The following is a 21,625-nucleotide window of genomic DNA, read 5'->3' as shown; positions in this document are numbered from 1 at the left end:
CAAGTGCTGCCGCTGCCAAAGTTTGGGCCTCCAGCCCTTCCCCCCCCCCTCCCCTTTCCCCGCTGCACTCCCCTCCCTTCCTCTCTTCCCACCCCTGGAGCGCCTACAACACACACAAACACACACCCGCGCGCACACACCCGCACCCCCCGCCGCCCCGCCACCACCTGACCGCCAGCGCCAATTACCGCGCGGGGCCGCGGACCCCGGATCAGGAAATGGAAGAGGGACGAGCGGCCGCAGGGCAGCTCCGCGCCCGCGGACCCTCCGCGGGGACCGCGCCTCCCCCACGGGCGGCGGCTGCCTGGCGAGGGAGCGCCCCGCGTCCGCTCCTCAGCAGCATCCCCGGCTCCTCCCGCCCGCCGACCCGGGCCGCGTCCAGCAGTCGCGGTGTCAAGCGAGATAGAACTAATCCGGCTTTGACAGTCTCCCACCCACCCAGCCCGCCCCAGCACTTTTTGTGTCTTCGTTCTCCCGTGGGAGAGTGTAGGAAGCGGGGCGAGGAAGCGGAGCGCAGCCCAGCTGCGAGATCCAGAGGGAGGCAGGCATTGCACAAGGCGTTGCACAATCCTTTTAAACAAGCCCGTCTCCGAACGCCGGGGCTGCGCGCAGGCAGAGGGCGGCAGCGGCTGTCGGGCACAGGCCACCGGCCGCCCTTCAGGGTCTGTCCCCAGCGCCCCGCCACCGCCGACCCCGGGCGGCCGCCGGCTCCAGGGACAGCCTTTCGCCCCTTTGAAGCTGGGCTAATTGGAGGAATAGACGCAAAAGTTAGAACGAAGGTCGCGGGGAGGCCGAGAAGAGTCCTCGAGGGGCTTGCGGCATGTGAGGCACAGAGCGAGCCTGAAAATAACGGGGAACAGAGGGGGAAGGGAGAGGGGAAGGCGGACACGACGGTACCAAACACTTCCTACGGGCGGTTACAGGGCTCACTGTGAGCATCCCTCCCCGCGGAGGAGAGCTTTCTGAACTACGAATTTAAGTCCGTTGGTTTGGTGTGCCTCGTCTTGGGTTTATTTCTTAATTTTCACTTCCATAAAAAATCGCTAGCGCCTTCGCAGAAGTAGCTCGCAAACCCTGGTGTAGGAGGGAGAGGGCACCCGGGCACGTCTGCGTTTCTAAAACTATTAACGGTATTTGCAGCTCAGGGGGAAACGAGGCAACAGCCCTGACCTTAGGTAATTGAAATTTGATGGTTAAACTAATTACGCTCTTATTCTAAGGGGGGAAAAAATACTTATTTGAACGTCAGCTAGTCTGCCACATTTGGAGTAGGCGCGAACTTTTTCAGATTTTTTTTTTCTTCTGTACAGGAAAGAATATAAACACATAGAAATATTTACCACACCCTTATAGAATATAATTGCTGACTGGCTAAATCTCATATGCTAGTATGGGAAAATACTTCTAATATATCAAGCGTAAATATGATACAGTTTAGATCTTGCCCTCCTAAACATATTACATTAACAGTTACCCTGGTTTAAATTCAGATTATTGTCTTTTGCAGTTTAATAGATAATGGATACATGCAATAAAATTCTATTTGAATATATATTCTATCTAACAAGACACACATCGTATCGATTTATATTTTATCCACAGACACATAGGCACGCACATTGCATGTGGCTTGTAATATGTGAGAACATTTCCAGCACTTGGGTATACTGGGGTACTTATCTAAACAATCACTCATTTCCTCCTACTATCGAATGTCTAATTTGTAAAGAGAGTTAAAACACATTTACTTACTCATTTCCAACAGCACATCTATGGAACTCTAACTGGCGTAATAGATAAGTTTCTCTATTTACTCTGCGTGGAGAGGAAATGCGGTTACACACAGGCGGTTACACACAGAGACAGCCGCAACTGTTCAACAGCACACATTTGACAGAAAAGGGGAGGTTGTTTTATTTATATTCAAAACAACAACAACAACAGAACAACAGCAACCCATTTCCTAAATGAAAAAAAAAAACCCTCTCATCTGCACGATTGTAAAAAATAAAAGACTGCCGAAATCCACCATGATAGCATTTTCCCGGTATAAAGAGATACATGCACACATAGAGACGCATACATACAAATACCTGCTGGCTAGCACCAGATGAATTGCACCGGGGTATCGTAAATATTATCCTCGGCATAAGTCCTGAGGCACTATGGCCGGAGCACTGCAGCGGGCTGCCGTGTTCCCATGCCACAGTAAAACACAACGAAAAGTGTTGTCTCGGTTTGTAAGATCAGCGCTATATTGGGAGAGTTGACCGGGCTCTGCTTCATATTATTTACAGTGATTAGATCTCAAAGTTTCACCGTGCACCTTTCTACAGTAGGGCTCTGGCGCTTGGTTACAGAGAGAAGGACTCAATTTTGTATACGAGTGTAAATCTGCAAGGTGACCTGAGTTGCTCAGCTCAAGTCTGTTTTTTTCATGTGGTTCTCTTAGTCTGTGAAGATGTGCTGAGGCAGGACCTCCAAAAGGCCTGTTCCGTGTCTTTCTGGTTTTGTTATCATAAACAAGAACCCAGCCAAGACCACCAAGTGTTATCTTGCACACGGCCATTTCGACATTTTACTGCAAGATTTATGGCTGTAATAAACAATCTCAAACCCTTTTCTTCCCCAGTACTTCCCTTTAACAAACTTGTAGCATCACCCTAAGTTCTCAAAGAAAGAAAAGGATAGGATAGGATAGGATAGGATAGGATGAAATAGGCCAGCTCCCTTATTTTTCCAGAAGGACTAAAGGCTCGATTTCACTGGAGAAGGAGACTTCAAACAATTAATAAAGAAGCGAGGGTTTCCTGGCCGAGGTTGGCTGAGAATGGGATGGGGACAGCACTGGAATTAAGCTGAGAGCGAGAGAGTAAATTTTCATGCACCAAGAAGAGGCAACTCAATACATACCCAGAGAAGGGGGAAAGGGGATCCCCCTTTTTCTTGTGAAACAGACAAGCATTCCTGTTACCCTCCACATACGCAGCTAAAACATAATTACCACGAAAGATACAAGAATAATAACAACAGCGATAATAATAATAGTAGTGTAGTAGTAGTAGAAGTAGTAGTAGTAGTAGTAGTAGTAGTAGTAATAATAATAATAATAATAATAATAATAATAATAATAATAATAATAATAATTCAAGTCAACCTCTCGCCGTGCCGGGCATCCTCCACCGAGAGCGGTAGGAGGAGGAAGAATCGCACTAGCAGCGTGGCTTGACTTTGATTTGAACCATTTTGAATATATTTAGTCCCAGCTTTCCCCTCTTGAATGCGAGGCTGTCCCAAGTTTCAAAGTGACCGAAAAGTGACACCGTGTGCATTTTGTTTCTTATTAATCTTACACATTGACAGTCTTTGTTAAATAACAAGGCGTGCCCTTCACCAGGCGACATTTTCATATTTGTTAGACGCGGTGACCTGAAGTTCACCTCGGCCTTGGACTTAGTTTTTCTAAAAGGTCTATAATAGTGTCTTTTAGATAGCAGGGTGCTTTGCCCAGGTCACTACTTCTAAGGGAAAAATAAGAAAAAAATCGAGGGAAAATGTAAACGTTATGGAATGTATCGACTGTATTCCTTTCTTTGTTCCTGGGAATGATACAGCCCCGAGGCTGCTCCTGCCTCCGCGGATGAGAACGTCCTACCCGATGGGCGCTGCCGGGGCAATGTTGGCATTTTTGCCCCAGGTTCAACATTTGGTAAAAGCGGTGGTTTCCCTGGCACTGGGGTTTTCTTAACAACGGGATAGTTGGCGGGGTTTGCTCACTCTGTCCTGGTGCGCTTAAATAAACACACGTAAAATGTGATTTGTGCCTGGATTTTAAATGAATGGTCTTTTGAGCAGACCTTCCACGCCAGAGAGCAGCGTGCTGAATGAAGAGAGTGAAAGGACAGAAAGAGTTCGTCTCAAATTATTAACTGCTCTGGTCTAGTCTGTTGCCTTTTTTCTCTCTCTCTTTTTTTTTTTTTTTTTTTTTTTTTTTTTTTTTTTTTTGAGGGGGAACAATTTAAACGATAATTGAAAAGAGTCAATATTTACGTAAGTCGCCGTTTCAATTTCTTTGAAATTATCCTCATTGATAATTTTATTCTAAACCAGATTTAAAATATGGAATCCGGACCACTAATTGTTCTAGTGAGGAAGTAAATGGTTTTCTGTCACCTACTCCTGAGTAAGCCGGTTATAGTAACAGCTTTCTTTCTGGGTATATCAAAGACGCATTGTTATTCTTGGAAACAATCCGCCTGCTATTCTCTAACAAAATAGATATTTGGCTACGGTTTTTAGCTTGTTATCAGGCTTCGCTCTTACACCAAATAAATAGTCTGGATGTGAAAGGTTATATACTATCTCCAGAGCGGGCAGGCTCCTTAAACGTGCAGTGCCAGGGCTCGCTACAAGTGAGCAGCAGCAACAACTTGTGAACAGCGTCTACACGCCGAGCAAACACTTGCATTACACACTTTCCGGGCTTCAGCAGGTACTTTAGGCACAATCTCCGATAATCACTTTGGCTAATCTGATATCTAACCTCTCGCGTACTTGTTCCCAAGATACAGCGCTCGCCTGCCACGATCCAGCTGTGTCTTTGGCAAATAGTTCACGCGTACCAGTTACACTGAGGCCGGTGTAGGCTGCTGCCTTGAGGGTGGAAAGGCAGCAATGCGTGGTTGGGGGTGAGGTGCGGTCTTTCTCGGATTTCTTGTCGCACTGTCCCCTCCTCCACACCTTTCAGGTCTGATTATGTCTATTTGGGAATATCCTTTCCCTCTTCCACCGACCCCTCAGCCTTAAAATTTCAAGCTGAATCCCGTCTCCGATGAGATCCTCCAAAATGAAATTGCTTGAGCAATATTGGCTAGTTCTCCCTGCAGACACGTCTAACCAAGCAGCTAAAGCTTTTACTTAGAGGCGACACTGGGAACAAAAAATCCCAGCAATGTGGGAGTCTCTCTGCGCTAAGAAATTCCACTAAACTTTTTTCTTGGAAGGGTGAAGAGGGGTGGGTGGCGAGAGGAAAAACAATGCGTCCTACTCCCAATTTTGCTGGGAACTGCCGCCTCGGGTAGTTCCAGAAGCCTGTGAGAACCTTCCAAATCACGGAGAGGCGCAGGGCGCCAGCTTCTCCGTAATATTTTCCGTGGGTATCGCCACACGGCTCCACCGCTCCGCACCTTAAACGAGCTCCTTCGGACCAAACATATAGCCCGTATTATCTCCGCCATGTCCTGTTTAAGCACAGTTTAGCGGTCGCTACAGAAATGAGAGCAAAAACAAAGACACGGCTAGGATCGATTTACGTGTTAATAGCTCCGCTCCTATCTTATCTTTCTGCCATTTTGCAAGGTGAGAAGGCTTACCATTAAACCTCTCAGAGCAGGTTAGTATATAATAAACAAGGGTGAGGCATCTTGCTACCTGACTTTTGCAGGAGGCAACATCAGTGGCTTCTGTGGGGGTAACACGAATGTTTACCTGCCGCGGCTGAACCTGAGATATTCAGACACAAATGTGGCTGATAATTCAAGATGAAATACAACGTGTATTACTCTTGAAAAGAGGAATTTTCTATCCTTTCCTTGGTAATTGAGGTCATTCAGCCAGTAGGGTTCACCTGGAGTCCATACTGTGATACACACGTAACTCAAAGCTATTTTATCTTTTGTGCTGATAGTCAAGATCTCGGCTATAACATTGACATCAAACTCTGTCTGGGCGAATGACTAAGAGTGGTGCAAAACGTAAACTTTTGACCCTCAACTTTTTGACCTGCAGTTGTAACGCCCTTAACCACAAAGATATACAAAAGCTATGCAGCTTCTTTTAGGAGTAAGAGACTCGCACTGTTTGTTTCAATACTTCTGCTGTTTTCCCCCAGCTTTCTAAGGGCGGGAGTTTTTTTCTTTTTCTTTTTCTTCTTGCTGCTGAGAAATCGGATACTTTTGCATTTTATTTTTTATTATTATTATTTTCCTTAATCTCGCAGCTTTGTAAAATGCTGTTAGATCAGTTTGCACAGCCTTTCGGCAGCGTTGGAGGGAAGCCTGTTACTCAAAGGCGCTATATGGTAACAATTGCAGGTGAAATGCTGGGTAAGTTCTGGGCGTGAGGTTGGAAGGAATGGAGCGACGAGCGTTGGGGGAAAAGCTGCAGCTCTTTGCTGAAGGGTTTTAGTCATTTCTCCTTGATTTAAACATAAAGAAACAAGTCTAATTGTTTGCGAAGCCTTGTCTAGGCAAACGAGTTGACTGTGAACTTGGTCTAAAGCGAGCTCTGCTGGTGATTCCTAGGGTGTGCAGATTTATCTTTTCTGCATTTACTTAACCTGGCAGTGAACTGCACGGGCTGCCATTTATTATCCGGAGACAGACTTCACCTCAAGCAAGGACTGTTCCACAAAATTGCAATAATTACCCAATAACCTTCATAGCAAATATTATTATTGAAAAGACATTTTTTGGGTGGAGGGGATATAGAAAAGATTCCTTTTGCGTGTTATAAGGCAAAATCCATGCAAATTTTACACGCTCTCTGTGTCAGATTCGAAATTGTTTGTGCGCATAGCTACAGGAACATGTGACTAGGGTGGTCCATGAGTATTTGCCTTATAGAGAGACATTAGTGAAGATGCTTTAATTTGAAAGGGATAATATTTTCAAAGATTACCAGATGACTGTGGGAACTGTGGTTTTCCGCTCTAGCTAGTAATCCTAGCCTCAAATCGGGGAGATTTTGAGGGCAGAGACTGAAAGGACTAAGAAAGCAAACGACAACTTGGTCAGGAGATTTACTTGTGTCTGCATTAAATGCGTTAAATTTGTATTTGCGGGGAGGGAAAAGGCATTGCTCCCGTATTCAGGGTTTGAAATCGAAACCTCCTGATTCTCCGCCGTCACGATCAGTTCCATTCAATTTCCCATGAAGCAAATTGCAAACTCTTCTTTTGTCACCCTTCCACAGATACACACTTATTAAATGTAAGGAAATGGCAGAATAATAATCTCCCTGTAATGTTGTGAAATTAGGGTGTTTGCATGGTTTAGACAAGGCTGCAGAGCTGTAATTTACGGATGACTTTCCATTGGATTGTTGTATTTCTGGTTTAGAGACAGTTATGTCTTGCAAAGTCACCAGTTCCACACATTAAGAGAGCTGCCTAATCTTTAATTGGTTTTACACTTAGACATGAGACACTACGCGCAAGTATTTCTTTCAAAGGATTAGGTAAACTGTATTTCAAATCACAGAACGCAACTTGCCATTCCTAAAATAGAAAAAAACTCGCACTTATTAATCCCCCCAAACTCATCAGAAAAATAACGTGTGCAGATAAAAACTCTCTCCTGATTCCCAGAGATGATTTCCCATGACATTTTCCCTCAGAAAACAATTCGGACCTGGGACTATTTTCACAGAGTTTGGCAGTCTGGTCTCGTTTGAATTTCAAATTTCAAACCGTATTAGGAAATCTTAATGCATTTCTGGGTTTGAATGGTTTTAACTGTGATGCTAAGGACAGGGCAGGGCCAGAAACCTGGTGAAGTTGTCATTTCTAGCTAACTTTCTTTTGTTGCTAGTGTTTCTTGAAGTACAGGCGGGTTTATGTGCTTCTGGACTTAGGGATTTTTTCTTTTCCGTAGTTCTTGAGCCTCTGAACATTGTTTTGTGTGGGATACGGTCCAGAAGCCACATTCAAGAATGTAGAAAATACATAGTAGCTAATCTTTTCACTCTAGGCAATGAAAAATTACAATCCAGGATGATATCCAGGATACTAAAATATTAGTCGAACGGGAGTCCGTGCGTGCTTGTATATTAGCCAGATAATTCAAATAGTGCACTATTGTTGAGTACTGAGTGATCATGAGCTGTTTGTGTCTCGTATAATTCCCGTCAACAAGCAAAGGGTTTTCCTTGGAAAAGGACCCACACATAAATGAAGACCAAACTTTTAAGGGTTTTTCGTGCCTTGCCTCAAACTATAAAATTTTATGGCACATAGTATGATATAATACATGCCTATCAAATACAACTTTCTTATATTCCTATTGACGAAAATGTGTCAACTAGAGTACTATAAAATCTCCAGCTGTTTATACGGAAATGATTTTCAAATGTGCGTTTGGATATGCTCTTTTAAAGCCTTTCTCTTTTTTTTTTTTTTAATACGAAATATATGCAGATGTGTTTGTTTAGTGCTGATAGGAATGATCGACAGACACAAAGGCATCAGACTCTATTTATCTTCCACAAGGGTTGACTTTAAATATTAAATGTTTTTAAAACTGAGCTCTTTGGGATGAACGTACCTTAGATACTACCATTTCTTTAAAGTTAAAGACAAATAAATGAAAAATAGGGATCAGTCAGCAACATGCAGACCTTACAGAGGTACACAACAACCTTCCCCTCCTAAAACCCCGCACCTTTCTCCCATTTTTGCTCACAGTAGCCAAAGCAACCTAAACCACAACATACAAATGGCATAGCACTAGCAAAATAAAACAAGGTCAATCTCGCACATCAAACCACTCCATGCTTTTGCAAATCCGACTTTATGACACATAAAGGAAAACAATGCAATCTGCTGAATCAATGTTATCCCAAACCTGTGCAGAGAAAGCAATATCCACAGCTGGTTTGGAGAGATAGATAGATAGATAGATAGATAGATAGATAGATAACAGGCAATTCTCAAAATTCTACCCTAGCCCCTGACTAGTCTGTTTATAACCCCCCGAGATCACTCGCCAAAGTAACAGCTCTGAGGATAAGGATCAGGCCTTAATGTTGCTCAGAGAAAGATAGAGTTCCTTTCACCCTTTCATTCAAGTCCTGGAAATTCAAAGACTGAAGTTAAATCCGGCCATAAAGTTTATTGCTGAGTAATCACACTCTAGTGAGAACAGTCCACTTAAATAAAAAGAATGTTGAAGTAAACACGCAGCTGGGGCCTACCCCACAATGGCAGCCAGCAATATAAGGCAGAAAGGGAGAGAGCAGAGCTAGGGGGATATTTACAATCTTCAATAAACCAAGCCCGTATTTCATAATTTGCAGCACTCTAATGACCTGTAGTCTCTTCTATTAATGCTACAAGTTACAGTCAATTGGTTCGCTTAAAAAAAAAAAAAAAAAAAAAAAAAAAAAGGAAGTCACAGGAACATATATATGTGTACACACGTACACACCCTTTGTGTACATGAACACACCAATATGAGACACATACATGCATCTGCACGGCTTTACACAGACATACAAACTGATTTGTACATGCAGGCACACATGCAAATAATTTAAATATATTTATATTTGTGCAATTATGTATAGAATCAGGAAAAAGTTATAGCAACGTTATAAATGCACATCCCCAAAACACACCACACACTTGCAGATGTATATATACATATGGCTAAAGCTTTCTGGACAACCTAAGGCACAAAATACATCTCTAAGCACTCCAGTACAGTCTGTGCCATTTTAATGCTGCATCTGATGTGCAACATATTTCACCAATCCAAAGATTATTACCATATCATCACGCCTCCAACTCTATCATGCCCACATAAGATACTGCCCAGATAATATCAAGTCCAATCTATTTTGTTTCCCCCTTTTTTTAATCGCCTGCAGTAACTACTCTTTGCTAAACAAAACCTCTCCAAACTTGGAGAGTCTATTGGAGCAAAGGAAGTAATTATCTTCTGCGGTAGTCAAAGTGATTAAAGCTAGGCCCCAAAATCCATCTCTGCCAAAGTCGCTTATTGTGGTTTACTTTGATTTGATCGTTAAAATAGAGAGCTAGCTGCTGCAAGTGAAGGGATGGGGGGGGGGGGGGAGGTATTTGCATCGCAACCTGGATCATTAGTGCTTGATCCTGCCTCTCGGGCTCTGTGGGACCGTCCTGAAAACCTCTAGGCGGAGAGGAAGGGAAAGAGAAAGAGAAAGAAAGAGGCGAGAGGCAGCAAGAGCGAGCACGAGCCTCGGCTTCCCCACTGTACAAATAAACTTTAAGGAACTTGTGCACAAAACTTACCTTTGACTTGCAAGGAGCCATTTTTCACATAGTACTGTGAACTTGTGGTTTGGATACTTCTGTCCCTAAACCTGACAATTTGAATAGCCAGGAGGCACACGTAGCCTGCAAAAGAGTCAAATGAAGTCCAGCGTCAGTGAGATTATATGTTATGTGGTATATAATGTTGGATGTCAACTCCCCAAAACCATAAAACTTACTTTAATGGCACCACGTGACTTTTTATAGCCAGTGAGCCTATCTGTCTGTGCTATGGATGATTTTACGATCTAATTCATAGACAAAACCCTATTCATTTGGCACCCAAATGTCATATAGCCGGAACTGGGGCTTATAAAGTTTACTGTTTTATAACTTTTAAGGGAAGGCATCAATGTAACCAGTCAGTAAATGTGCAAATCTTTAGTTGCTCTTAGAAGCTCAGAAGAGTTAACCATTCAAGCTCTGATGGGGTAAGTAGCATTACGTTTATAGCAAACTAATTGTGGCGAAGAAAACCAAAAAATCTTTAGAGGGTGAAGAGTGGGAAAATGTGGCTAGAGTGGGTTACTAATAGACGCAGAGGGCTTGGACATGGCTGTCCTAAAACAGACTTAATGAAACCACAGCAGAAATTCTAGAGCGATGCAAACACACCCTGGAGTTCGCAGCGTTTTTTAAAAAAGCACATGTTTGGGGGTTTGGGTTGTGGGTTTTTTTGGGGTTTTTTTTTTTGTTGTTTTTTGGGGGGGTTTTTTGTGCTTGTTTTTTGGCTTTTTTTTTAATGTAACCATCAGCAAACAATTAACAGTTGATTCAGCCACAAAGGGTGTTGATTATGGTCCTACGATGCAGCTTTCCACCTAGCGAGAAACAAGTAAGGAAGAACTTATGGTCAAACTTTCAATTAAAAATACTGATAGCGGACAATTGCAGCATCCACCATATACAACGTGCAGCAGGAGCCAGGTAAAATATTATTACAAACTCTGCACGGGCGCTTTTTTTTTTTTTTTTGCTTTTTTTTTTTTTTTTTTCTTTTTCCAGAGGCAAATCAGGAAGCACAACTTCTTCCTTTGCACAAATCAGATCACAAAAACTTTACAATAGAAAGTTTATTTTTTTGTTGATTTCCAGTCAGTTTTTTTTTAAAAACAAATAATAATAATAATAATTAAAAAAAAAAGCTGATCACAGTTTGCTCAAACAGCCAGACTTTGACTATATTTGTAACTTTGTTCACAAAAAACATACATCACAGAAGCTGCGCTTAATAAGAGCCACTTCTAAGAGTTCGTGCAAAGAGTCATATACAAAGGCACAGCAAGGACATACTGCTTGGAATCACAGTTTTCGTCACAGATTCACTATTCACTACACGTAGGACAAGTTCAGTTGATTTCATCATTTCACCTCTACAACAGCATTAATTACACAGGAATTATATAGGTAGTTTGAATAAAAATATTTTTAACAGCTTGGAGCTATACAGACATTAACACTTGACCACACATGCACAGTTAAGCAGGTTGAGTGCAACACATAACATTTGTACTAAACCGGGGGAGGGTTTCCTTTCTCTCTCTCCTTTTTTTTTTTTTAACTTCTTTTTTTTTCCTTTTTGTTCTTTTTTGTTTAGTTTTGTTTTGTTTTAACAGTTACTTCAAGTAACACAGCTCGCTTCATATAAATAAGTTAAAACATCTATTATTTTTTCAAGACAAAGCCATTCAAGACAAAGAAATGTACGATAAAAGCAGATCTACTTATACACGCGAGAGAATGGTAATAAACAGGCTCATGATTAAAAGATGAATAAGGGCGACAAGAACAGGGTTTCTTCACAGAAGTAACACAAGGAAGTTTTAGAAAGTCAACTTAGTACTGACATGAGACGACGCAGGGTCAGCTAATACTGCTCAGTACTTTTAATTGATCAAGCGCTTAGGGACGGAATGCCCCTCCTGCAGCTGCCATGCTCATACTTTTCAGCTTATTATCCTTTTTCCATTTCATTCTCCTGTTTTGGAACCAGATCTTTATTTGTCTCTCTGAGAGGCAAAGAGCATGTGCTATTTCAATCCTTCTTCTGCGGGTCAGGTATCTATTGAAGTGAAATTCCTTTTCGAGCTCCAAGGTCTGATAGCGGGTGTAAGCAGTCCGAGCCCTTTTCCCTTCTGGTCCCCCTATGTTGTCTGGAAGAGAAAAGTACATGATTTAGATTCTCAGCAGCCTCTCGGAGCCTTCGTGTCTCAGTGCAGCTACCAGCGACCAGGACCGTTATTCTCAGTCCTGCTTGGTTTTGTTTCTGGTTTGGACAAACGCTCAACAAGTTTCCCCCCTCCAGCCCCTCTTAGGAAAGGCTTGGGGGAGGGGGGTTTGGTAGTCTCGGTAAGTTTTCGCTTGGATTTCAGATTCGATTTTTTTTTAATTTTAAAATTTTTTTCAGTTTTTTTTTTTTTTTAATAAGGTTAATTCTCCCCCATGCCTCCCCCAGATAAGCTGATTTGGAGGCTGTCTCTGCTGATAGCTGGGTTTTCAAAGCTGAGAGAGCAAGGCTGAAGCGTGCAGCCCTTTCCCACGGCTGAGCTGGGGAAGACTCTGGGAGGCTGCGAGCCTCCGGCCGCTCTTCCAGCAGCGAGAACAGGGCAGGTACCCGGGGCTGAAAGTTGCTTCGCTCCCCCACGCCCCTCAAGCCCTCTACCCCGAGTTTGGGGCGACTCGCCCTCCCCCCTCCCCCAAGGCTTCCCAGCAGTGAAAACTGCCCTTCTCGCCCTTTCCTATTCTCTTTTTAATATGTCTAAGCAAAATAAATGGGGTCAGCCGCGCCGTTCCCACTGGAAGATCCCCCATACAGAGGAGAGCCGGGAGCAGCCTTTGCTCCCGATCTCCCTTCGGCAAGGCGCCTTCTACTCCCCCCGCCGGCGCTGGGAGCCAGGCGGGCGGCGTTTTCGGGGCCGAGCGGTTTGTTTTTTGGTTTTGGGTTTTTTTTGTTTTTTTTTTTGGTTTTTTTTTTTTTTTTTCCTTTCGGGGGGGACTCGCCCAGAGAAGGGAGCGTGCTTCCCTGCGAGCAGAGTTGTGGTGTGCGCGGAGACTGCCTGCTCTCACGCCCTCCTCTCCCCCTCTCCCCGACCTTGCTCGGCGCAGCCACCCGGTTTACATTAAATCCTCCTTTTCCTCCAGAGAAATAAAGAAAGAACAGGGTATTTGCTTTACCATGACTTATGTGCAGTTTTCGCATCCAGGGGTAGATCTGGGGCTGTGAAGGCTGGGCTGTGCTTTGGTCGGTCGGGGCACTTGCCTGCTCGCTGCTTGCTGGAGTGTCTTCCTCAGTCCCAGACGAGGTGCCAACCCCGTCTCTGCTGATGTGCGTGTTGCTGCTGGAATTGGACGAAGTGCTGGTGGAGTTGGCGAGGGAGTTTTTCACCCCGTGGTGACTCTCGCTGACAGGCGAACCGGCCACGGCGGTGCAGGGCAGAGGGTCAGGGGGAGGCGAGTGGGAAGACGTCGCGGGCTGGTTGTACCTGGGCTCTGTCGAGGCAGAGGTGGTGTTGGCCGGGTAACTGCGGGGTCTCTCATTGGCACCAAAGTGGGTGGAAGCTGAGCGCCCGACGCTGAGGTCCATGCCATTGTAGCCGTATCCGTACCTGCCGGAGTGCATGCTGGCGGAGTCCCTGTATTGCTCGCTCACCGAGCTGTGATCTCCATAATTATGTAACTGGTAGTCCGGGCCATTTGGATAGCGACCGCAAAATGAGTTTACAAAATAAGAGCTCATTTGTTTTTTGATATGTGTGCTTGATTTGTGGCTCTTGGTCGTTTTGTGCGTCTATAGCACCCTTGCACAATTTATGATGAATTATGGAAATGACTGGGACATGTACTTGGTTCCCTCCTACGTAGGCACCCAAATATGGGGTACGGCTTCACATCACGTGCTTTTGTTGTCCAGTCGTAAATCCTGCCTGATGACCTCTAGAGGTAAACTCGTGCACTGGTGGGGGAGCTGGGAGGGCGCGGGCGGCCCGGGGCGCGCCTCCCGTGCGCGCCGCCGCCGCCGCCGCCCGCCCGTCCGCCGGCCTCCAGCGCCACCCGCTGGCGGCGCGGGGGATGGCGGCGGTTCCGCGGGGTCGGCCCGGGGTGACGGCCCCCGACGGCGGCGCGGAGCGGCGCGGAGAGGCGCGGTGCGGAGCGGGGCTCGCCGCCGCCGGCACCGGCAACCGGCGGCGAGGCTGCGGGGCCGGCGGGCATTGCTCCTCCGAGCCGGCCGCCGGGGAGTTGGGTGTGCGGAGAGCGCTGCACTTTGTGCCTGCCTTCTCCTCCGTGCGAGGCTTATTTACACCGATTCTCAAATCCTACGCGATCCGTTCTCGGGTGCTGGCAAGGCTTAAGTCCTTTCTACATATATATATATGTATATATTTCCCCCCCCACACTTACTCCCTTGCCGGAGCTTTCGAGAGGCAGCCGGGTCCTGCCGATGTGAAATGGCAGATATCTATTAAAGATAAATATCGTGCAGCGTTTTTCCAGCTAGGGGGTAAAATTCCAGGCGACTTTACGGCTACCGTTATTTTATCGCCTCTCAGAAGGCAAAAAATCCTCTAAATGCGGCGGTAGCCATTTTGCATTATATTCTCCTGATTTGGCTTTTAAAACATTTAGAGTGGTAGCCCAAATTGTGCTGCCTTCCAGACAAAAGAGCCTCGATGCGTACACAAGTGCATTTGTACACAGCTTCACATGCACACTCATGCACACGCAATATAATATAGAGAGATAGAGCATATATATTAATATTTTTGCTGCGCTTGTTTTACTTTTACAAATTTCGAAGTGGAAGCATTTTATGGCAGCTATTTTTCTTCGAAATGCCAATTTTTTTTTCCAGTGCAATGTAATACGAATGTGAATTAAGATACCGCAGAAGCAGGAAAGAAAATCCCCGAGTTAATAAGACCCTTTTTTCAAATAAGAAAGAAAGAAAGAAAGAGAGAGAGAGAGGAAGGAAGGAAGGAAGAAAGAAAGAAAGAGAGATAAAAGGAAAAAAGATCGATCTAAGCTCACGAAGTCCCAAGAAATGTAGTCCATAATTCAAAGCCCCTTCAGTGCAGAGCTGAGCTCACCAAAACCTTAACATAAGCTCAACAGGAACCACAGAAAATTGCCCACTTCAAAACCTCTTCCCTCGCTTCCCCTGAAGTTTAACGCCGAGTTTTAACTTTAATACTAGTAGTGCAGACTAAGCAGTTTAGAGGCATTAAAAAAAAAATCTCCCTGCAATTCATCTTCGCTTTAACTGAAAGTTTATACACAGGGATTTATACAACGTTTTTTAAAAGAATTTTTCTTCCTTTTGCTATTTAAATATCTTATACATAACTAAAACTTCTTTCCCCCCCTGCGGATCATAAACTCCTAAACACAGCATAACGAGATGGCCCGCCATAGCGGGAGCTAGCAATAACATAAACCAAATATTTTCTAAAATCTCTTGTCTTTCTACAATACGAGCATTTCTAATTCAAAAAAAGGTTAAAAGTAATTTGCTTATCTTTTCTCACACAAGCACACCAGGGACACTCACCCACACACAGATGCTCATCTCAAATATTTAAAATTCTGGGCCAATTCTCTAACAATTTAACCAACGCCATATATGCTTTGGGAAGGGGAATACATACATACATGCCTGTAGCTCGAAAGCTGGGGCTTCCACATATATTAGAGTAAGTCACAGATGATTGCAAATATACATCTTTTAACCAAGCCTTTTGGGGATTAATAGACTGTGACAAACCTATAGGATTTCAGTAGCAGAAGTTACACAAGGTAAATAATAATAATAGTAGTAGTAAGCGCTAAGGAAAGGCCTGGTAGCGTTTATTAAACGTGGTTCTACTCCCCTGACTTTTCCTCTGTTTCTTCGCTGCTGGGCTGTGTGGAATTTATGAATTTGTTTTCCTTTTTCCATTTCATCCGCCTGTTTTGAAACCATATTTTAATCTGGCGTTCAGTAAGGCAGAGAGCGTTTGCAATCTCAATACGTCGTCTTCGGGTTAAGTATCTGTTAAAATGAAATTCCTTCTCTAACTCTAGCGTTTGGTATCTGGTGTAAGTTTGCCTCCCTCGTCTCCCATGTGTTCCAAATACTGTACCTGTAGAAGTAAAGACAAAACGATCGCATTGGACAGGGCCCAGTGATTTCAGACCAGAAAGAGCGATTAGTATATTCTGCCTACTTTTGCAGGCACTATCTCGGGGAGTGGGGGAAGCTGCTCTGGTTTTCTGGAGGTGCTTTTTTTTTTTTTTTTTTTTTTTTTTTTTTTTTTTAATCTCTTTTCATTTTCTCCTCCCTGACGAACAGTAAATGAGGATGTGCAGTGTGCTTACGGTGGCGGGGTAAAGTGGGACACAATGAGAGGCTTTAAGGTGGACCTAGGGAAGGTGCAGGAGGTAGCAGGGTGCGAGTCGCTGAGCAGAGGCTGCTCGGTGCGCGCTGGGAGCCTGTGCGCACACACAGGCACAGGCACACGTGTGCTACCCGGGAAGCCTCACGCATGTGTCTGTGCGTGTGTGTGTGCACGCACATGTGGCTGTGTTGACACAAACACACAGCCATTGCCATGGCTGGGGCTACAGAAGGTCCCTAAGTATAATTATAGACATCAGCTAAAGATCACAGAAGAGCGTTCTGCCATTTGCTCCGGAATTTATTGGTCTTGAATGCAAAGCAGCATCGGAAAGGTCTTGCTAAAAGTTTAATTCTCAAAAAAAGGAGTGAGAACTACCCTGCAGCAAACATAAACTCGGGAGGGTGGGAGAGAAGGCGAGTCATTAGCGAACACTTGAAGTAAACGTTTAAATTTGGGATAAAAAAAAAAAATAAATGTCACCGCAATACAACCCTCCCACTCCACCCCCACCCCCCATTCCCCCAGCACCACTCCTGTACAGAATAGTTCAATTATGTGAAGTTCACTCCTAAGTCTGAAAAAATTCGCGATGCCATGGAAGTGCGCCCACGGCCCCAGAAACGTGCTCTCAATATCCAATACTCACAGGCTAATGAGCTGGGGGAGGGGGCCGAGGAGGAATGTACCACAAATGCTTTGGATCCTCAGTACAGAGGGCATATTCCATGCATCGCTCTCTGACAATGAAGAGCAGAGGCTTTGGGATGGCTTTAAGAGAGTGATAAAAGTGCTTTGTTCCTTTTTATTTATTTTTCTTTTTTTTCCCCCTTACTTTCCAAGGATTCCCCTGTAACTTTCACCAGTAAGCCTACATACTGGGATCTTGGCCACCATTCCCCGGGTGCCAACGTGCCAGGTCTAAACCTGGGAAAGGTTTCATGTTACATATTGCCCTGCAGGAACCGTATTTCCGTATTTCTCCAGTAATCAGGACATTATTAAAAAAAAAAAAAAAAAAAAAAAAAAAAAAAAAAAGGAAAAAACTTTTCCTTTTCCTCCCCTCTCCGCCCTTGACTGCACCGAGATGCCTTACCAGCGCAGGAGTTCATCCGCTGCATCCAGGGGTAAACAGGGCTCGTGTACTTCCGGTCGGTGCCTTCGTCATTTATAATTTTGGCTTGGCCGCCGTTGGTTTTATACTGTTGATCGGGAGAAAAGTGCAGGTAGTCCCCGGGCCCCCTCTGTTTGCCACTGCCGGAAGGAGAGGCGCTACTAATGTCCTTGTCCGAATAAAAACAAGAGGCTCCGTACTCATAGGAAGCCCGATTGCAAGCAATGACGCTGTTGGACTGTTGGTAGAAACAAGGTGAGGTGTAAGTCTTGTCCTGCAGGCTGCTTGCCCCATACGAAGCCGGAAAATGCCTGAGAGCATCATAGCCCGCCGGGTACAGGGGGATCTGCCCGAGGAAGGAGTCCTGGCCCCCGGGCAGGCTCCCCGGGAAAGTGGGATTCACAAAATAGGAACTCATTTGCTCTCCCCCTCTCCCGGACCGTGATTTGTTGTGTATTAGTACATCTGGCGATAACTATTAGGAGTCATCGAAGTGGTTTGTTTCTGGATGGCCGAGCGCCAAAAGCGACAGCAGAAAATAGGAGCAGCTGACGGCGGGGCGGCCAATGGGAGCGCGCGCGGCGCCCGCTCCCCCGGGGCCGCCGCCACCGCGCCGCCAACTTACCGGCAGCCCCGGCCCCGCCGCGCCGCCCCGCGCCCCCCGCACCGCACCGCGCCGCGCAGCCCGCGGGACCGGCCGCGCCCCCACCGCGGCACCGCCCCTGCGCGGGAAAATAACCCAATAATAACAACAACAGCAAGAGCCATCATTCCCGGCAGCGCGGGCGGTGCGAGAGCCGGTAACGGGGACAGCCCTCCCCCCGCCAACCCCGGCTGCTGAAGGTGTGGGTAGGGGGGCGCCCTGAAAAGTTGGAGGCCCCACGACAAAGGACCCCGTGGGAAGGGTGGGCGAACCGCCCCCCGGCTCTCCGGTGGAGGGAAGGAGGAGGGGGGGAAGGAGACGGCGGTGGAAGATGCTGCGAAGGGAAACTTTGGAGCGGAGGGAGCACGTGAAAGGGGGAGCAGAGCGCCGCGCAGCGTGGGGGGCGAGGGGGGGCCCGGCCTCTCTCCGTTTTGCCGTCGCGATGCCACGACGACTTCCAAGAATTTTCAAGCTATTCTAAAACGAATTTATTTATCCATTCAGTCGCATATTGCCCCTCCACTAGGGCTTCCCTTCCGAGCTCAGGGAGCCCGCCCCAGCGCCGAACCCAGCTTTTGTGAGAGAGGCTAACGCGTCCTGCAAGGAAAGAGGTCTCGTACCTTAATGAACGCCCCCATAAGTAGGAGATTGGGACGGTGGCCTTCTGGGGAGTGGGATTTTTGATTTGCACCAAGTGCCCGAAGAGGCCTGGGGAAGAGCCGCGTGGGCTCCCGGCGCCCCCCGGCAGCCCAGATGAAGTTCCATGTGTCTCTTCTCCCCAAGTATACCCTCCTCCCGCCAGAGTAGAGCCGAAGGAATCAAACATTCAAATTCAAAACCGAGCCAGTAAGACTATTCCTAATTAATACAACCCCGCTAATGAGTCAGCAAAAGCCAATCGGTTTCGTTGTTGTTCCGAATAATTTGATTAAACGTGGATTTGTGTCTTAAAGAGGGGAAGAACAATACACGAAACAAACATTTCCACCTTCATTTTTCAATATGGCAGTTACCCCATAGCGGAAATATAATTCTTGGCCCAGGGCTCGGACAGTAACAGTGCTGATTAAATTCGCTGATGCGCATTTAATTCAGCCATAACCCTGCAGTTCCTGCAGATAACATGGGGTTGTTCATTCCAAGCTGTGTTTACTCATAATTCGTGCCCATTAAAACAGATTGAATAGACTAATTTTAAACGCGCTCTGTCACGTAAAGTGACATTCGTACGAGCACAGTTTCCTAAAGCAGCTTTCAAAGGAGAGTTTTGTTGTTGTTGGGAGACTATTTGTCTCATTTCCGGGGGCAGATTACGATACCTATAAAACAGTAGTGAGTTAAAACATCGCTCCACAATAGTTTGTATTGTTTGCAGTCTCAGCTGGACTTTCACATTCAGATGTTGATTGCCTTCGGGTTTTTTTCAACTTCCTTAACCTCTTCAGCCCAGCTAATCCACAAACACACCTGGTAGAATTACAGCGCGTTAGCTGCATGCTTTGAGAGGTCATTTCAGAAACATGTATTTCCTGAAAAGCAGATTTCTCCGGAAAAATAAGTTTAGGTGTTTTTCTTTTTCTTTCTTTCTTTTTTTTTTTTTCTTTACACTCAGTGAGAATAGAGTTCAAAAAGGAGGAAACACCAGCAAGCACGCACTCATACACAGCATGCTAAATGCGAAAAGGCTTCTAAAAGAGCATATTTTCGCCAGTTTAGGTCAGAACGAAAACGCACTATGAAAAAGTGAATACTCGGGACAAGCAAACCCCACGGGCCATACTTCTAAAAAGTTGTGGGCAGACGATCTTTTGTTTGAATCCATCACGCAAAGACTAAAATAAAATTTAAAATAAAAATCGCTCCAGGCTTAGTTATATTTACATTTTATAGCATCGGTTACATCTGATTTTTTTCCTCCTTTATTTTTTTTCCCCCCCCGTTTTTCAAGTTACTGTTCTCGTCCAAACCAAGTTGTGAAAGCCCGACCTCAGGCAGCGAAAATATTTCTTCGTCGATCCCATAATGCGAAAAGGAATGAAATCTGCACGTTTGCCTGGCTGGGTCGTGTTCGAGTAGTTACAGTGACAGCTAAACAATCTGCACCGCAATCTCTGCTTCAGTCACATTCAGACGTCCTTTCCGCTCCTCCCCCAAGCCCAGAAAACCCCGAATCACAATAATCTGCTACCCCCCAGGTCTGCCGAGGAAATGTCCGGCCTGGACACATTTCGCAGCAGTTTTCCTTCACTATTCCCGTCCCCACTCTGGAAAGCAGAAAGTAAGACAGTCGCTGCATTTTGCCACCGCAACAGCCACACTTCGCGATACCTGTGTGTTTCATACCCCGTTTATTTGGTTTCATAATTCCACGCACCCCCAGCACCTCCTCCACAGAACATTTCGCCTTCCTCCTCCCGCCGAAAACGCGGCCGTGACCCGAGCCACTTTCGGATACAGGTGCGGGAACAGTTACCCTCTTAAGCTTAAAAGCCTCCTTCTCCTCGTATATAAAACCACTTTCAAATCATTTTCGTGCTCGCCAGCGTCATCAAAACCAACCTTTAACTAATAGCTCCTAATCCAAACAGTTTGGGCAAGGCGGACCGTTGTTTAGATTGGCGGGGTACAGAGAGCCTGGCCTGGGGGACGCGGGCGGGTCCTCCCCCGCCGGCTCCCACCGTGGTAACTTGCAGTTGACACACACCGAGGTAGAAGCGGAGGGGAAGGGGAGTGGGCAGAGCAGGTCCTGCCGGAATATTTTGCCCGGGGGCGAGCTCCGATATTCCCACAGGAAAACGTAGGACGCTTTTTTTTTTTTTTTTTCCCCTCTTGGTCTTTTATTTGGGCACCCCCGAGCAGTGCAGGCTGCCAGCGCTGCTCTTCCAGGGACTGCGGGGGCCGCTCCACTCCGCGCCCGCCTCCGCCATCCCGCCACGCCGTGGCAGCACTGAGCACCCGCGACCCGCAATAAATAATCCGGCGCTCACTGCAGCTCCAGTCCGGCGGATACCGCAATGCAATGCAAATGCAGTGCTTTATCAGCCCGGCGGCACAGGCAGAGCCGGGGCCGCCGTTTAAAGCCTTCCGAGCCGCTCCTTCGCCCTGAGGAGGCGGGAGCGGAGCCGGGAGCGGAGCCGGGCGGCAGCGGCGGGGAGTCCCGGGGGCGCCGTCCCCGAGTCCCCGCTGCCCCCCGCCGGCACACACCGCGGGGCACCGGTCCGCCGGCGGCCGCTCCCCCGCCCCAGCGCGGCACCGTAACAGTCACAACAAGGAGAAAAAGGGGGGGGGGGGGAAAGCTCCGTCTCCGGCGCTGAGATGGGTTTAGCCGCCGCGAAGCCCGCTCCACGCAGCCGAGACGCGCAAGCCGCCCGTGCCGCGAACCGCCGGGCAGCGGACCCACGGCGGGGCAAGGGATTTATGCAGGCAGC

At 46.4% G+C, this 21,625-nt stretch overlaps 2 protein-coding genes across 3 annotated transcripts; both read right to left on the bottom strand.

Annotated features, from left to right (window-relative positions):
* Window positions 1–94: 94 nt before the first annotated feature.
* On the bottom strand, window positions 95–21,460 carry HOXA6 (homeobox A6). Of its 2 annotated transcripts, XM_066195376.1 has the most exons (3): window positions 17,537–21,460; window positions 10,049–10,153; window positions 95–1,815 (listed from the first exon to the last, which is right to left on the bottom strand). In XM_066195376.1, the coding sequence occupies exons 1-3, from the start codon at window positions 17,970–17,972 to the stop codon at window positions 1,811–1,813; spliced, it is 546 nt and encodes a 181-aa protein (XP_066051473.1). In that variant the 5' UTR covers window positions 17,973–21,460; the 3' UTR covers window positions 95–1,810. The 2 variants fall into 2 exon arrangements, with proteins under 2 accessions (XP_066051473.1, XP_066051464.1); XM_066195367.1 differs by lacking the exons at window positions 95–1,815; window positions 10,049–10,153 and adding an exon at window positions 14,436–16,185 and having other exon boundaries at window positions 17,537–18,298.
* On the bottom strand, window positions 11,125–13,953 carry HOXA5 (homeobox A5). Its single transcript, XM_066195343.1, has 2 exons — window positions 13,244–13,953; window positions 11,125–12,222 (listed from the first exon to the last, which is right to left on the bottom strand). Exons 1-2 carry the CDS (start codon window positions 13,803–13,805, stop codon window positions 11,972–11,974), a joined length of 813 nt encoding a protein of 270 aa, XP_066051440.1. The 5' UTR covers window positions 13,806–13,953; the 3' UTR covers window positions 11,125–11,971.
* Window positions 21,461–21,625: the final 165 nt, after the last annotated feature.

The sequence above is a fragment of the Chamaea fasciata genome, unplaced genomic scaffold (genome assembly GCF_029207755.1).
Source record: "Chamaea fasciata isolate MVZ Bird 193981 ecotype frontalis unplaced genomic scaffold, bChaFas1.0.hap1 SCAF_1, whole genome shotgun sequence".
In the NCBI taxonomy this organism is placed as follows: domain Eukaryota; kingdom Metazoa; phylum Chordata; class Aves; order Passeriformes; family Sylviidae; genus Chamaea; species Chamaea fasciata.
This window is presented reverse-complemented; position numbering and strand designations above follow the sequence as displayed.